Source organism: Colius striatus, chromosome 26 (assembly GCF_028858725.1).
Source record: "Colius striatus isolate bColStr4 chromosome 26, bColStr4.1.hap1, whole genome shotgun sequence".
Classification (NCBI taxonomy): Eukaryota; Metazoa; Chordata; class Aves; order Coliiformes; family Coliidae; genus Colius; species Colius striatus.
The window spans coordinates 4,087,673-4,104,427 of NC_084784.1; the positions used below are offsets into that span (position 1 = coordinate 4,087,673).

At 59.9% G+C, this 16,755-nt stretch overlaps 2 protein-coding genes across 2 annotated transcripts; one reads left to right on the forward strand and one right to left on the reverse strand.

Annotated features, from left to right (window-relative positions):
* Window positions 1-6: 6 nt before the first annotated feature.
* On the reverse strand, window positions 7-12,933 carry ATP13A1 (ATPase 13A1). Its single transcript, XM_062015343.1, has 26 exons — window positions 12,610-12,933; window positions 12,210-12,299; window positions 11,680-11,870; window positions 11,471-11,543; window positions 11,036-11,191; window positions 10,846-10,915; window positions 10,126-10,232; window positions 9,439-9,568; window positions 9,112-9,167; window positions 8,534-8,660; window positions 8,123-8,260; window positions 7,498-7,618; window positions 6,806-6,963; window positions 5,866-6,041; window positions 5,066-5,176; window positions 4,470-4,595; window positions 4,078-4,186; window positions 3,743-3,942; window positions 3,261-3,357; window positions 2,795-2,985; window positions 2,461-2,575; window positions 2,052-2,248; window positions 1,578-1,720; window positions 1,167-1,278; window positions 810-953; window positions 7-341 (listed from the first exon to the last, which is right to left on the reverse strand). Exons 1-26 carry the CDS (start codon window positions 12,931-12,933, stop codon window positions 231-233), a joined length of 3,573 nt encoding a protein of 1,190 aa, XP_061871327.1. The 3' UTR covers window positions 7-230.
* Window positions 12,934-13,079: 146 nt separating this feature from the next.
* On the forward strand, window positions 13,080-15,059 carry CHCHD5 (coiled-coil-helix-coiled-coil-helix domain containing 5). The gene is made up of 4 exons (XM_062015632.1): window positions 13,080-13,123; window positions 13,249-13,389; window positions 13,843-13,994; window positions 14,592-15,059. Coding segments are annotated over exons 1-3 (294 nt in total). The 5' UTR covers window positions 13,080-13,121; the 3' UTR covers window position 13,994; window positions 14,592-15,059.
* Window positions 15,060-16,755: the final 1,696 nt, after the last annotated feature.

The following is a 16,755-nucleotide window of genomic DNA, read 5'->3' on the forward strand; positions in this document are numbered from 1 at the left end:
ACACACTTCAAAACACATGGACTCGTGTTTGTTTAGTGACCAAACCGCGGCAGCGTGTCCTGAACCAGGCTGGGGGGGCAAATAAACCCCCCCCAGTCGCTGCCACGTCCTGGGGAACGTTAAACAGGGCTGGAGAGTCCCCGGAGCTGCTGGCCCTGGGAGCGAGGAGAGAACGCTCCCAGCCCTGCGCTCGTGGCCAGGAGGGACGGGGCCCAGGACCTTCCCCTCCTTCAGGAAGGCACTTTGAGTCTGGCGCTGCCCAGCAGGAACTGAAGGGTCCGATCCACCAACAGAGCCAGGAAGAAGTCAGCCAGCAGCACCTCTGTGATCACCACCTTGAACTGGGGGGGACAAAGGCCTCGTTTAGTCCCTCTGTGTCCCCCCAGCCCCAGGCACCAGCTGCTGAAATGGAGCTTTTGCTTCCTCCTTGCAGGGAAATGAACTGTAAGAGATGCCCAGAGCTGCAGCACAACCCCTGCCCTGACCTCTCCCAGCAACGGGGACAAGAGGAAACGGGCTCAAGTTGCCCCAGGGGAGGGTGAGCTGGGAGCTGAGGGAGAAATGTGTCCCTGAGAGGGGTGTGAGCCCCTGTGCCAGGCTGCCCAGGGAGCTGGGGCAGTGCCCAGCCCTGCAGGGACCCCAGAGCCGTGGGGCTGAGGGCTCAGTGGTGGCCGTGGCAGGGGGAGGGCTCAGAGCTGGGCTCCAGGGGCTTTCCCCAACCTGAACTTGGGTTGTTGGTGCTCCTGGGAGTCACCATCTGCTCTAAAACCCTTGGTGCTGGGTTGTTCCCCTCCCTGGAGCCCGCTCACCTCGGTGGGGATTTCCACTAAACCAAACTGCTCGTTGAACTCTGGGGACGAGCCCGTGAGGAGGCCCACGATGGCCAGGCCCGAGAGGATGATGCTCCACAGCAGAGGTTTGTTCTCCTGCAGACTCTCCATGAAAGGGTGGCCCTGAAACACAGCAGGGAGAAGGGGTGAGCAGGGCTGAGGCTGCACTTGCTCCCACTGAGACACAGTTTGGGTGCAAAGAGGGAGTTTTTTTGCCCCCACTGAGCAGTGCTGAAGTGCAGCTGGTGCTGAGAGGAGAGGATGGGTTTGTGTTACTGCAGTTCCCTATGAAATCCTCCCTCTGGTGCTGCTGGAGGTGAGTTAAACCCGACTTGCCTTGTAGTTGATGGCAAATGTGGCCATCTGCATGGCCATGGACATGATGTAGATGGTGCTGTTCACAAGGCTGGGCTCAAACTCCTTGTACAGATCCACAAACTCCTCCTGTCTAAAAAGGGAATGGAGCCAGTGATGAGTGGCTTGGCCTCAGAGCCCCCAGCGGCTCCTCTTCACAACAGTGGTAAACCCCCCAAGGGTCTGGTGTGGTTCTGCTCCCCCTCACTGGTGGGGTTTCCTTTTTCTGTCCCATCCCACCCTGTCCCTGCCCCACAAACGCTCGATTCCACACACAGCTCATGCACTGAACTCCTCCTGCTGCCCAGAGGCCTGGCAGGGGGGCACTGGGGGCTGTTTCCCTGCAGGGGGGCATTGGGGGCTGTTCCCCTGCAGGGGGGCTCAGGGCAGCACCTGGCATCGCTCCGAGCCTGAGCTCCTCGGTACAGGAACACGAGGCTGAGGAAATGCACCAGGAACTGCAGCAGCACCGTCAGCACCGTGTACAGGTTGAAGATGTTGGGCAGCGGCCGCTCCTTGGAAAGGGTCTTCAAAGGCTGGGGAAGAGGGAAAACATGACACAGTCAGGGTGGGCTTTGGGTTGCTGGGCACGTCCAGGGGGGACGTTTGGGTTTCTCAGGGAATGGCTGTGAGGGTTCAGCTGCAGGCAGAGGTGGGACCCAGAGCAAACAGCCTCCACTGACCCAGCCTCTGCGCTGCCCTTCTCTCCCCTTCCTTGTCACAGAACCTCCCAGATCCAGAGGCTCAGCCCAGCCCCCTCCTCCAGTGCACCATCCATCCCTCACAACAAACAGCTTCTGGAGAGAGGCACCTCCTCCAGCGACCCTGAAGGACTGCCACTGCCCACACGCTTCCCTCTGCCCTCACCTTGGACCTGGAGATGAAGAGGAAGCAGCCAGCCAGGAGCAGCCCCTGCAGAGTGGCCTGAAAATCACTGAACTTCACCCCTTCCAGGTAGAGGACGCTCTGGCTGTAGGCGAGGATCAGGGCGTTGAGGGCGAGGATCTTGAACATCTGCAGCGTGGTCACCAGCGTGCAGCGGCCCTGCTTGATCACGTGGCAGACTGAGGAGCAGCAGGAAGCAACAGTTTGAAACTCAACCAGCTCCTGGGGCCTCGTCCCTCCGTGCTCTCCTCCCCCAGAGCCGCAGCTGAGCCCTCGCTGCCTCCCCAGGGGCTGCTCCGTGGGCAAGGCCACGGCGTTGGGGGTGTCCCTCAGCACCCCCTGCCCGCAGGGAAGGTGCCCCCCGCTGCTGACTCCCCACACACACACTTACTGCACTGGATGGAGGAGAGCTTGGAGGTGAAGGGAGCCGCGATGCTGGCGTCGCCCAGCTTCACCACCGGCACACGCTCCTCTTCCAGATCCTTCAGCACCTGGCTGATGCGCTCCTGGGGGGAACGGGGGGGCTGAGCTGACCCCACGGCTGCCTCAGCTTGGAAAACACCTTTAGGTCATCGAGTCCCGTCCCAGCCCCTGGCAGCAGCAGCTCCTCTGCCCAAAGCCACGCTGCTGTTTCGGGGTAAGCGCTGCAAGAGCTGCTCCTCTGCACAGCTCCTCCCACCACTCCCAGCCCTGGGCAAGAAGGAAGGGAAGGAAAAGCCACCAACCCTCTGGATGGCCAACTGCTCCTCCCTCTGGGACAGGACCCTGTGCTTGGCACCACGGGAGCTGGGCTTGGGGGCGACGCTGCCGGGGGCTGGGACCGGCCGCCCCTCGCTGGGGCCGTCCCGAGCTGCGTCCCGAGCTCTCCTCTTCCTCTCAGGCAGCCTCTCGGGAGCATTGGCCAGCAGAGCCACTCCTGAGGGAGCACAGAAACACTGGCTGCAGAGAAAAAGGGTTGGCAACACTGCTGGCAGAGGCTTTGCCCACAGCAGGGAGGGAAGCGGAGCAGCTAGTACAGGGACTTCAAAGGTGTCGCGCTCCAAAGGTAGCACAGTCGCTCAAGTAAAGCTTCAGAACAGCCTCAGGAACTCGTCTTCCAGGAAAGCACGTCTGCAGGCAGCTGCTGCTGGCACACACAGCCAGTGCTCCACCAGCACAGAGCCTTCAGCCCAGCCCCACACGGGCACTCACCCACGTCCGCGTGTTTCAGAGCTCCCACGTCGTTGGTCCCGTCCCCACACATGAGCGTGACGTAGCCCAGGCTCTTCAGGGTGGTGATGACAAACTCCTGCCAGGGGAAGAAGGGAAGGTGTAGTGAGCAGTGGCAGCCTGTGTCCTGACACAGCCTCAGCCCTGGGTTGTGGGTTTGGGTCAGGTTTGGCGAGGGCTTGGTGGCCTCACACCCAGAAGCTTCACCTCTGGGTGCTTTAGAAAGGCAGAGCCTGGCCCAACAGGCTCACAGCTCTTCAGGACAACGTGGCACGTGCACAATCCCAGCATGGGCAGTGTGGGAAGGGTCCTGCAGAGCTCACCCAGCCCAACCCCCTGCTGCAGCAGGTTCTCCTCCAGCGGGGGGCACAGGGACAGCAACCTCCAGCGGGTCCCCCCCAGCCCGTACTGGTGATGGGGTTGTTCCTCCCCAGGGACAGCACCAGCAGCTGAAAATCCCTCACCTTCTGCTTGGGCACCACTCTGGCAAACACCTGGATGTGTGGGATGAGCTTCAGGAGCTGCTGGCTGCTCACAGAGTGGAGGTGAGAGAGCCCTTCCCCGGTGACACACAGGTCGTAGCGCCGCGTCAGCTCTTGCAGGGGGGTGGGCAGGACGGGCAGCTCCACGGCGCCATCCAAGGACCTCCAGTGCCAGCTGCAGCCTGGCAACAGCAGCAGGAGGTTGGCAGGAGCCTGCCTGAGGTGCCTGGCTGTGAGGAAGGCTCCCACACGCAGGCCCTGGCGCTGGCAGCCCTGCCCAGCGCAGGGGAGGGTCCTGCAGGAGGTGTCTGTGGTACCTTTGCTGGCGGGAGGCTGCAGGATGAGGGTCTGCTCCCGCTGCAGGAAGTGCAGCTCCCTGGCCACGTGGCAGGCAGTGAGAGGATTGTCTCCTGTTATCATCACTACCTGAGGGGAAAGCAAGAGGGGACAAGAGGTGAGCACTGGGCAGACAAATGTCACTTCACAGCGAGTCCCAAGGCGACTTGTGCCCATCCTGGGTGCTGCAGACACTCCTGAGCTGTAGCTCTGTGCAGCACCTCAGAGGCTCTGCCACTGGGCCAGGGCAAATCCCAGCACAGAGACACCACCATTCCCACTCCCTCCTGCCCTCGCTCCACAAAGGCTCCCAGTACCCAAACCCCACGTCCCCCGTGGCTGCCAGGGAGGCCAAGCTGCTGCTGAGGCTTACGTGGTGTGATGCATTCTGGATCTCCCTGATGACTGATTTGGAGTCAGCTTTGAGAGGGCAGGAAACCACGATGAAGCCAACAAAGCGAAGGTCACACTCCAGAGCTTCGCGCTTCATCTCTCGCACCTGCCAGAGCCAACAGCGAGCTGGTGCCAGCCCAGCAAAGCATCCCTGCCAACACAACTGGGGCTCTGATGCACTGAGCAACCCTGGACCATCCCCCAGCTGCCCTAAAGAAACGTTTCTTTGGCACAAAACCTCGCAGAGACAGCCCTGGAAACAGCCACAGGTCCCCATGCCCACAGAAACCCTTCCCAGCAGGGAGGGCGAGCGCTAAACCTCTTCAGCTGCTTCAAGGCCAGGACTGCCCCTGCTCTATGGCCAGGGAAACAGCAACACTGATCCACAGCAGGCAGGAATCCCAAGCTGGCAGCACAATGCTGAGGCTGAGACCTTCCCAGAAGACCCACACAGTGTCTCCAGAAGCTTTGAGCAACAGACACCCTCCCCTTCCCCATCCCCTCCCTCAGCCCTGCTCACACCATCCCCTTTCCTTCCAGAGCAGCCCCATTCCAAGGCTCCCAACAGACAGGTACCTGCTGGTGAGTGAGGTGCCCCAGTTCCTTGTAGCCAAGGGCCAGCACTCTTGCCCCCTCGTGTGACATTTCCCTGTGGACGGTGTGGTAGTTGCTTGGGCACTGGGACAGCTACAGAGGGTGTGAGAAAAAGCCTCCTGTTAGTTACAGACACAACCCAGCAGCATCTTGCAGCACTTCACATCAAATATTGCAGGCAGGGGAAAAGGGGCACCTTTGGGAGGGTTCTTCCCCATCAGGGGTGAAAGAGGGGATTCCCCAGCTCGAGGGGGGAAAAGCAACAGGACACGGAGTGGTGGGGGCTGGAAGGGCCCTGCAGAGCTCATCCAGCACAACCCCCTGCTAAAGCAGCTCCCACCTAGATCAGGGCACACAGGAATGTGTCCTGGGGGGTCTTGAAGCCCCCCAAGGAAGGAGCCTCCACACCCTCCCTGGGCAGCCTGGGCCAGGGGTTTCTCCTCCTGTGCCAGTGGAACCAGAGAATCACACAATGGTGGGGGTGGGAAGGAACCTCTGGAGCTGCTCCAGCCCTAAAGCAGATTCCTCTGGCTCAAGGGGCTCAAGGGGCTCAAGGGGGTTTGGGAACCTCCTGAGGAGCCTCCACACCCTCCCTGGGCAGCCTGTGCCAGGGCTCCCTCACCACACACAGGGCCACGTTCACATCTGCCTGGGATCAGCCCCAGAGGCCGTTTATCACGGCACGTGGAGGGTGAAAACCCTCCATCCCTCAAGGCTCCAGCCTGGGCAGGGAGAAGCAGAGGCAGAGGGAGACTGAGCACAAGCCCCAGAGGGGTGCTCACCATTCCATGCAGCGTCTCTGGGGCCCCTTTCACAGCTGCAATGTAACAGAGGTCAGTGGAGCCGATCCTCTCATAGGACGCCAGCACAGACATTCTCTTCAGGGCACTGGCAAAATGAAAGCGCTGGTGAATTTTCAGTCCCTGAGTTTTAATACTCCTGGGGAAAACTTTCTCATCTGGAAACAAAGAGATCAGGAAATCCTGAAAGGGTTCCTCAGGATTGAAACAAGCAAAAGGCAACATCCCTCCCCTTTGGGTCCCAAAGGGACCAACAGGTCAGCGAGACCAAGCGAAGCTCCTCTCTCTAGACACGAGCACACAGAGCTGGAAAGTCTCCTGCCAACAACTCAGGGGCACAAGTGCTCAGGACAGTTGTGTGCAGTGGCAGGAGCAGCCACACAGCAGGCTGAAGGTGTGTTTACAGCACAGGTTATCACCCCAGGCAGGAATCCAGAGGCAAAAAAGGCACAAGGGTGTGGGTTCAGCGGGACAAACCAACAGTGTCTGAAAGGCTTTGACTTTAGTGAGCTGGGTGTGTAATAAAGACAAGCAGGCAGAGCAGAAAGCCTCTGGAGAGGCTGCCCAGGGGCCATGCTCAACTAAACCCCACACCATTGTGTTTTCACCCCGGTGACCTTGCCCTGGCCACGTCCTGAGGCTGCACAATCAGTGCAGAAGGGACTTGGGACTCTTTGCTGTCCCTCAAACATGCAGCACAAGGATTTCCCACTGCCCCAGACCAGTTCCTGGGATCACACCAGATGGAATGAAGCCTGTGCTTCAGAAAGCTGCCAGGAGGCACAGGACATCTGCAGAGACTGCGCAGTGTCAGGCTCTGAACTGGCACAGCGTTGTCATCATCCCCTCTCCCCCCCTACAAAAGCCCCCATCCCCCTATGGAAACAGGCCAGCAGGGAAGGGGGGTGGAAGCAGGCTTTACCTTTGGTCAGGGTCCAGTCCACAGCCATCAACATGGCCTTCTCCAAGGGGTCTCCCACCAGCGTCCCATCATCCAGCTGCACGAGCGAGTGGCACGTGGCGATGGCTCGGTGGGTCTCTACAGGGATGTCAGACACTGGTGTCACTTCCTTCCCATCCCTGCAGCACAAAGAAGACCTGCCCACGTTAACACACCCCCCATCTCACATTCCAACCCTTCCCAACCCCTCAGATTCCCCCTGTGCCACGGGAGAGCCGGCGCTGCCCCATCGCCTCTGACAGCCCCCCACAGCAAGTCCCCAAGCACAGGCCTGAACCAGCGTGTTTTGTTTAAGGAGGAAGGGAGGGCTGAGCTGTGTCTGTGCTGCAGCTCCCAGCCTTCAGGCACAGCTCATTAGGGCAGAGGAATGAGAAGGCAGGATGCCCCTGCAAGGAGGAGCAGCAGCAGCCTGTGGTTACACACAAAAGCCTGTGCAGGAAGCCCCTCAGGACCATGAAATTCACCAGTCCAGGGCCTGTGGTTGTAGCCAGAGAACAACCCCCTCTCCTCCCAGTTCCACCCACTTCTGCCACTCTCTGAACCCCTCTTTATCTCGCTCTTCCCCACTGGAATGCTGCTTGTTCTCCAGGGGAACAGGCCACAGCAAGCTCAGGCCACAGCAAGTGGGAGCAGGGACTCCCCCTGGGACCCACCTGAGCCCAGCCACTCCTCTCACCACGAGGTGGTCGCTGGTCAAGGTGCCAGTCTTGTCAAAGCAGCAAACCTGGACTTTGCCTGCGAAGGGGATGCGGAAGGGCTCCGTGCAGTACACGTCTAGGAGAGGAGAGGGGCTCCTGTCAGGCATCAGCCACCACAAAGCCAGCACAGGAGTGCCAAGAGAGATCACACACGGTGCTCTGGTGGAGTCAATGAGCCCAAAACTCCCCTTTCTGAGCCCTGAAACCTCAACAGGCACCAAGTTGTAGCAGTGACAGAGCCCAGTCACGGACTTCCCCACGTCAGACCCAGGAACCCGCTCAGGCCAGGGCTGCTGAGCAAGCACTTCCCTCCTACACTTCATCTGGGAGCTGCTTCAAAGCACAGCAGCTTTGGGCTTTGGGGTTTCAACCCTCTCCTACACACCAGCTCCAAACCCCAGATGCTGCAGAGAAACTGGGGGCAGTGCAGTGATTTCACCCTCGCTCCCTCCCCAGGCTCCCTCCCCAAGGGCCCCTCCCCCAGGGTCCCTCCCCCAGGGTCCCTCCCCCAGGGTCCCCACGGTCCCAGACCCGGGACAGCAGCCCCAGTTCTCTCCCTGAGCTCAGGCCCAGGACTCACAGAGCTTGGCCAAGGCGATGAGGGAGGTGTTGACAGCCAGGGAGAGCTCAATGGGGAGCTCGGGTGGAACGACCGAAGTGAGGATCAAAGTGCACTCCAGGAAGAGCTTGTAGCGGTTCCTGCTGGGATCCCTGGTGCCTGGGGATGGAGAAGGGAGAGCTGTGACCCTCCCTCTTCCTCCTCAGACTGTGCCCCACAGAACTGGGTACCACAAAGGAGCTCACCCACCTAGGAAGGGCTGTGGGAGGGCAAGAGAAGCATCCAGGACGCAGTGTGGGCCCCTACACTGAACCACTGGGGCAGCCCAGCCCAGCTATTGCAAACTCTCAGAAATTAGGCCCTGTCCTCCCCACAAGCTTTGGGTACAAGGTGCTGTGTAGAGACCTGGGAAGAGGCAAGAGGAACCCTCACCTTCGACCCAGACGTAGGCTGCAGCCGCGACGGCAAAGACCAGCAGGAACAGGATGAAAATGAAGGTCTCCAGGTTGTTGGCCGTCACTCTCTTCACCCCAAAGAGGATTGTACGTAGCAGCTTCCCCTGAGGAGAACAGCCTTCAGTGCAAGCAGCCAGCTCTGCAGCACACAGCACTCTGCCAAGCCACACCTCTGACGCCCCATCGCAGGTTCTGGAGCCTGAGTCTGTTCCCCTTCCTACAACTCGGCCGTTTCCCAACCCAAAACCTTCCCCAGGGACTCAAGCTGATTCCCTCCGAGGCAGCCTCCAGCTTTCAACTGCAAAAAGCTCATGGCCCTGCCTCCAGCTTCTACAAACACACCCAGACACCGTTCCCCAGCAACCAGTGTGACAGGCAGGGACAACCAGGGGCTGCAGCACACACACAGCGCAGCCCGTCCCGGCAGGAACACAGAACCCTGCCTCTCAGGCTTCTGCACCAAACACCAGCCTACTGAGACCAACCTTGTTCATTCCTCCTCCAAACAAACCACTTGTCATGGCCTGTCTGGAGAAGGGCAGGTTCACATCTTACCTGAGAGGTGTTGAAGCCAGTCCTCAGAGCATAGGCCACACATCCATTGTCCACAGCTGCAACAGGAGACAAACGTTGGGGACAAGCAGCTCACTGGAAACCTTTGATGGGCTTATCCCAGACAGAAAATGCTTGGAGCCACACCCTCCTCTCACTTAGAAGGGGACACAGGCAATTCTAACACCATTTCAGTCTGAAACCCCCAGTAAAGCAGCAGCAGCAGGGCTGAGGGGAGCAGCTCGGTGCCACCCTGCACCAAAGCCCTTAGAGGTGAGCCTGTGAGCAGGGAACGTGCCCTTCTCAGAGACAGCCTGTGCTGGTACCTACGTTTCAGCCCTGTGCTGGCTTTCTGGGGTGGGATGTGCTGCACCACTCTGGTGCCCCCGAAGATGATGTGCAGGCGGGAATCTGTCTGCATGTCCAGGACGTGCTCTGGGCTCAGATCCTCCACAGGCTCCTGTGGGACAGCAGCCAGGGCTCAGGCACAGCCACCACCAAGGGAACTGCAGCTGCTCCTCTCTCTCCTCTCATCCCACAGGATGGTTCCAGCTTCAGCCAGAGGCAGCCTGAGACCTGAACTCCCTGCCTGGCTTCCCCACGGGTCTGGGTTTGGAGTGGGAGTTCTGCATCCAGGGGCTGGCTCAGCCTTGGCACAGTGGCTGCAGCAAGGGAGGCTCTGCAAGCATGAAACCCTCATTTTGAGGACAAAAAAAGGAAGGAAGAAGTGCTTTACACTCGTTTCTCTTCCCACCTCTACCCAGCCAGAGGAATCCAGCCTGGGGAACGTGCAGGAGGGTGATGCCAAGGCCCAGAGCTCAGTGCCAGAGGATGGAGACCCTGCCAGACTAAACAGAGCTTTCTGCTTCTCATTTACCATCAGCCACTGCCAGGGAGCTGGTAACAAACAGACCAGGCTGCCTGGGCCAGCACTCACACCAGGGGAACTCACAAACACTGCACTGGCTGCAGGCTGCAGCAAGGGGAGAGCAGGGAGGAAGGAGACTGCACACAGACCTTCATCTGGGGCACAGACTCCCCTGTCAGCATCGCTTCGTCCACAATGCACCTGCCCCGCAGCAGCAGCACGTCACAGGGCACCAGGTTGTCGTGGGGGGATCGGCCTGAAACACAACCACCAGCACTGAGGAGCTCCAGGGCAGAGGGGACCACCCTGGGCTGCCTCTGTGGCAGGGGAACAGCTCTCCTTCACTCTAGCTGACACCCAGCAGACCCCTGAGGCTTCCCCCTGGGCTGCCAAGCCCAGCACAGCTCGTGCTCACTCAGCACTGCTGGGAAACAAAAGGGTCTGAAGGTGATGAGGCCTCTGGCAAGACCAGGGAAGTTGGTAATCAACAAGTCAGTTCTTAGGGGCACCACACAGCCTTAGAAAGCAGAGCAGGGTTAGGAGAGAGGTCTGCCCTTCCCCTTTCCACCCTGGGGAGGTATTGTCGGGGGGAAGGGAACTCTTCACCTTCACAGTGCTGAGATGAAGAACCTGAGGTTGCTTTATCCAGGTATTTACCTCCCTTGGGCCAGCAGATCCAAGAGACCCAGCCCAAGGAGTCAACTCTCAGACCCTTGAACTGTGACAACTGCCAGTCCAAGTCCTCAGGGACTCCCAACCAAAGCAAGACTGTTAACTGACACCCAACTCAACTCCCTGAGCGACTCAGTGCGCTGGGGAGAGCGTGCAGTGAGAGCAGGAGTGGCTGCAGGCAGCCTGGCAGGCCTCACCGATGGACACGACGTCCCCGGGGATGATCTCGTCGCTGGAGATCGGACGCCACTTGCGGCTCCTGTAAACCTGCAGGGACACAAAACCAGCCCCAGAACAAAAAGGGTCAGAGGAGAAGGATGGGAAATGGGACCTGCCTCAAGTAGCCCAGGGGAGGGAGTGCAGAGAGTCCTGTCTGGCTGCCATCACCTGGATCATGTACGGCTTGTTGCCCATCTTCCGGATCTCTGACATGTTCCTCATCTGCTGCTGCACCAGAGAGGCTTCAAACGCCACCAGCATGGACAGGGTGAAGACACTGTAGTACCAGTACTCATCCAGGCACCACAGCCCCACACAGAACACCTGGAGGGGCAAAAAGACCCCCCCAGGTCAGGCTGATCTCGCTCAGAAAAGGAAAGCCCTCGAGTCACAAGTGCTCTTTATCAAACCAGCTGGGCAGAGCTGCAGGAGCAGCAAAGTCACGAGGGAGAGTCACTCCCAGGAGCAGAGTCAGTGTGACAGTGTGGGAACTGCTCCTGAAGCTGGAGCTGATCCACAGCTCTCCAGGCAGCACTCAGAGGAACTCCCTCAGCCTCCAGCACTGAGGTGTGTTTACAGCCCTCTCCTGCTCGCTCACGTTACCTGGAACACGAAGAACGGAGCTGTGGCTCGTTCCTTAAAGAGTTCCAGGAACTCTGGCACCACCATCTCAGCCCTGGGGAAGAGTTGAACCCTTCATTAACCAAAGCAGCAGGTCAGCCCCAGCCCCAGTTGCTCCTCCCCAGCTGCAGGACTGTGCCCTTGCCCTCCTCTGGATGCCCTTGACTGCCCTGGGCTGCTCCAGCACTCACTTGTTTGTCCCGTATTTCCTCTCAGCTGCCCGGATCTCTTTGTCCTCCTGGTAGCCTCTGGCACTCTGGTAGTAAGAGAGGGGGTGTTCCACAGGGAAAGCTACAGGGAGGAACTGCTTCTTGCCTTCCAGCTCACAGGAGTACTTGATTTTCTGGAATTCAAAGGAAAGAGCCTCCTGCCCGTCCTCATCCTGCAGAGAAGGGGATAAAAACCAAGGCAGCTGCACAACTGCCACCCCACACAGAACCTGTGCTGAGGGGGCAAAGAAACCCCAAGCCCTGGCACCTCTGGTTATGGTTTGACTCTGCCTGAGGGAGGAAAGAAGCCCCAAGCCCTGGCACCTCTGGTTATCCTTTGACTCTGCCTGTGCCGCACACACCAGGAAGCAGCACACGACCTTTAACACTCCCAGCTCCTGAGCAACCCCAGCTGATTGCTCCCTCAGCAGAGCAGGCAGAAGGCACTGTGGTGCAGGCTGACAGCAGGAGGCAGCAGCAGCCCAGGGAGGGAGGAACAGCCATGGCCTCACCCGCTCTCGGTGCAGAGGCACCAGCTCAGCTGATCCGTTATTCGGTGTCGGCACAACCTTGGCCAACGTGGCCTTCCTGGGACAAGGCTCCTGCAAAGCAAAGCAGAAGCACTTTGGAAAGGGGATCACTGAGCCTGGGGGGATCAGGGAGGGCAGGAGTCCTGTCCCTGACAGGGCCTGGAGGGATCAGGGAGGGCAGAGGAGTCCTGTCCCTGGCAGGATCACAGAGGAATCCTGTCCTTGAGGATCATAAAGCCCGGAGGGATCAGGGAGGGCAGCGGAACCCCGTCCCTCACACAAGAGACCTTCTCCAGGGCTGGTGTGTGCAAACGCCACCAGCTCCCCCAACGCCCGCCCGGGGAGGGGGTTTCTCCACCGCAGCCCCTCCGCGGGGACTCACCCGCACGCAGGTCAGGGCGCAGTGAGCGTGCACCGACCAGAGCCCCGACAGCGCCGTCAGCAGATGAACGACGACGATGGCGGCGAGAGCGAAGAGCGCGGCCTCGGGGGCAGCGGGGCCCGGCCTCGGGCCTCCCTCCTCATCCCCGGCCGCCGCCTCCCCCAGCGCCTCCCACACTCTCGGCGCCCCCAGCCACAGCCAAGCCGGGTAAAACACCGCCACGAAAGGGAAGACGGTGGCGTGAAGGAGCCGCGGCCTCCGGCGGTACAGAGTGACCGACGAGACCAGCTCGTCCGCGGGCGCCGGAGCCGCGGCCGCCGCCATCTTCACCCAGCGACGGAGGAGAAGCCGCGCACTTCCGCTTCCGGTAGAGGGCGCGTGGGCGGGAAAGCGGCACGGATTCTTTTTCCCTCTGCGCATGTGCACAGGCCGGTGGAGGAAACGCGTCACTCTCCTTCACCCCCCCCCTTCCCCGCGCATGCGCAGAGCGGCGGCGCAGCCTCGGCGGAGGGATGTGAGTAACGGGAGGCGGGAAGCCGGGACGCGTTTCGCCTCACGCAGCCCCCCCCCCCCCCGCCGCCATTGCTGCCGGTGCCAGCGACCCCCCTGTACCGCCCCCGTCCCCCCCTGTACCCGCAGGCAGGCGGCCCTGGAGATCACGGCACGGTACTGCCGTAGTGAGATGGAGCAGTACGGGCAGTGTGTGGCTGCCAGCCCGGCCTCCTGGCAACGAGACTGTCACAGGCTGCGCCTCAGCATGTCCCGCTGCGCCGCCGCGCAGTGAGTGCGGGAAGGGGCCTGGGCGGGATGCGGCTCTCGGGAGTGCTGGAGACGCGCTAGACGTGGGCTAGTAACGTGTCCTCGTGGGCTACGAGGCCAGTGGCAGCCTGGGGGACTTTGGGTGTGGGTAAAAGGTCGAGGGAGGTTCTGCTCCCCCTGTGCTCTGCCCTGGGGAGGCCTCAGCTGGGGTCCTGTGCCCAGTGCTGGGCTCCCCCAGCTCCAGACACACAGGGAAGGGCTGGAGAGAGGCCAGGGAGGGTGTGGAGGCTCCTCAGGAGGACCCTGGACCACCCTCCCGTGCCCCTTGAGCCATGGGAAGCTGCAGGGGTTTGGACTATATAATCTCTGTGGATCCCTCCCAGCCCCTGCCGTTCAGGTCTCTATGAGCCCAGGGCAGTCGGCCCTGTGAGGCTCGTGGGGTGCAGGAGCTGAGGGCCCCGTGTTGTGCCCCAGCCCCATCGTGCAGCAGATCCGCCGTGACTGCGCCGAGCCGTTCGCCGCCTTCGAGCAGTGCCTGAAGGAGAACCAGGCCACCGTCACCAACTGCAGCGACCACGTCAACGCCTTCCTGCTCTGTGCAGACAGGGTGAAGCCCTCCACGTGAGGTGAGTGGGGCTCTGCCTCCACACCGCGGCCCAAACCCTCCCTGCACGTGGCCTCTCTCCCCATCTGCTCGAGGGACGTTGGTTTAGACACACCGAGTGGAAGTGTACAGCCCACAACACACACAGGCACGTGTCTTATTCCTCCTCACCTTCCCCTCAGAAAAACACAAAGCACCCACAGGGATGTAGTCAAGCTGAAAGTGTGGGAATTCATGGATTGTTGGGGGCCTGTGGCACCCCCCTGTAACAACGTGAACGCAGCAGCGCGTCTCTGCAAAGGTGTTGCTTGTTCTCAGTGTCAGACTGAGCTGATCCTGGGAGGAAGGCAGCTTTGCTGAGGTAAAGTCAGGGGTTTTTGGCCCTGTTCATCAGCCCTGCGTGGTGATACCTACAGAACGGTTTTGTTGGGGTGGGTCAGTTTGCAGCGCTCTGCCTGAGGTCTTGTCAGCATCTGTGGAGCAATAAACGTGTTGCCACGCAGGAGTCACCCGAATGGAAGCTGCTTCCGTGGCTTGACGTGGAAATCTGCCTCCCAACAAGGGCCCCACGTGGGCATGGAGCCCACCTGATGCTTTTATTTGTGCTGTTTCTTCATAGGGGAGCCTCGGAGCTTAACATTCACCTTCTGGAGGGAGTGGAAAGACTTTGTGTCCTCTGGAGTATCGTTCCAAGGCTTGGTGGGGTTGGCTTTTGCCCTGTGACCTGGTCTGCTCGGTTGTGGTGACACTGTGCTGGTCTCCAGCCCACTGCTGGACTCTGACCGGGCTGCTGGAGCCTTCCTGAGCCGTTGGCACTTGTGTGCTGCCAGCGTTGGGTTTTGTCTGCTGAGCTGCCTCTGAACACTTGATAAGTAAATAAATCACAGGACTGGGTTGAAGTGACACTAAAGGATCAGCAGCAACCTGCAGATGTGCTTGGGTAAGGGCTGAAAGCTAAAGACAACCCCTTGGTGCTCCTCATCAGTTCCTTTGGTAATTAGGCACTGTATTTTCCTTTCATCCCACTAATAAAAGACCCAAAGCCGGTTCTGGCTTTTCCTCACTGCCAGTGGCAGCTGCTCTCAGAGCTGGACCCACTACAAGGACGTTTCTTCACCCACTTGAAAACATCCCGTGCAGGCCCCTGGGTCTGGGGGTGCTGTGGGGGGTTGGAGCCCCGTCCTGCTGGGGTAGAACAGCAGAGGGAGTCTTGGAGACGGCAGCAGAGCCGAGGATTTCAGAGCTCTGGCTGCTCTGTCCCCGCCACAACAGAGACCTGCGCGTGCAGGGCTGTGGGAGAGCATCTCTGTTGGCCCTACGTGGGGGAACAAAGAGCCCCAGCCCTGAGGAGGGGCTGTTTCTGGGCTGTAACTAGTGGAGGGAGGGGGAAAAAAGACACAAAGCAGCAGTAGATGGTGTGAGGAGGAGTGGGATTGAGACCCAAGGCTGTGAGAGCTGTGAGCACGTCTGCAGAGGGAGAGCTTTGGGGCCCCTGGGTCTGCCCCAGTGTGTTGTGTCTGAAAGCAACTGTGGGACTGAGAATCTCTGCCAAGCAAGAGTTTAACCCTTGTAAAATCCTTTGGGGCACGGTTTGAGGCAGGAGAATGAGTTTCTGTGGCCTGACTGTGCCAGTGGAGCTGCAGAGGAACAGCTTTGCCTCTGGAGCAGGGACTGGGTTTTCCAGACGAGCTACAGGGAACCAAAACAGAAACCACACACAAAGTACCGCGTGCCTCACCAGCAGAGCCTTCCTCTGGAAGCACAGCCTGTGAGGGGGTTTTGTGCCTCTAAGAGAGGGTGAGGCACAGACCAGGAAACTTGGCTTGGGCCTGGTTCCCAGGGGTTCATTCCCCCTTCCTGGGACACATTGATCCTGACTCAGGTTCCAGGCAGGCTTGGGTCCAAGTGCTCGCCTCGGTGGGGGTTGGCAAACACCCCTTGGCATCTTCCAGCTGGGCAGAGTTTAACTCCTCTGGGGAGAGGGACAGCAGATGCACGCTGAGCTCTTCCAAGAGCTGCCTGCTGGGTTCCCCCTCGCCCGTCTCGCTGGGATGGTGTCAGGATGGTGTCTGAAGCCCCTCACACACACCTGCAGGAGCCTTTTCCTTTCCTTGTTCCCAGCAGAGCCCTTGTGGCTGCTGACATGAAAGCTGGGAGAAGGAGGTGGCACTCACTTTGCTTCAAAATGAGTTTGGAGAGGGAGCAAATGCTCCCAGGAGCGGGGGAGGGATCTGTGCTGGGGAGTCTGTGGAGCTGTGTTTGTACCAGGCAGCAGCCCCTGGCCACAGACGCCCGCGGTGCCAAGAGCTTTATTAAGGATGCCGTCAGACAGGAGCAGAGGTGCTTTACATGTTGTTGACATTGTATTGAAATGTCAGCCTGGCAGCAGCAAAGCCACTTTTCATTATGTTTAAGGTGCATTGGGCCCCTTCTTTAAGCCCAGCTGCCTCCTCCTCCTCCTCAGGAGCCTGGGCCGCCCCGCTATTGCTGCAGCGCGTTAACCGCTGAGCTGCCAGGCGTTTGTGCTCTCATGCCCACACCACTCTCAGCTCACTTGTTACTGCCGAGGGGGAGGAGAGGAGGATGCTGCTCCATCCCTTTTCCACGTGCAGACAGGGAAACAGAAGCTTCCTGAGGAAGCACGAGTGAGGCAGCTGCAGGTTTGGTTCTGGGTAAGGAACGTCTTTGTACGTCCCTCGCCTCAGGTGCGATGGAAATGGGGAGGGGAGTGTTGTGCTGATGGGCACTACCCAAAATTGTTCCCTTCCCCAGTTTGCCAGCTC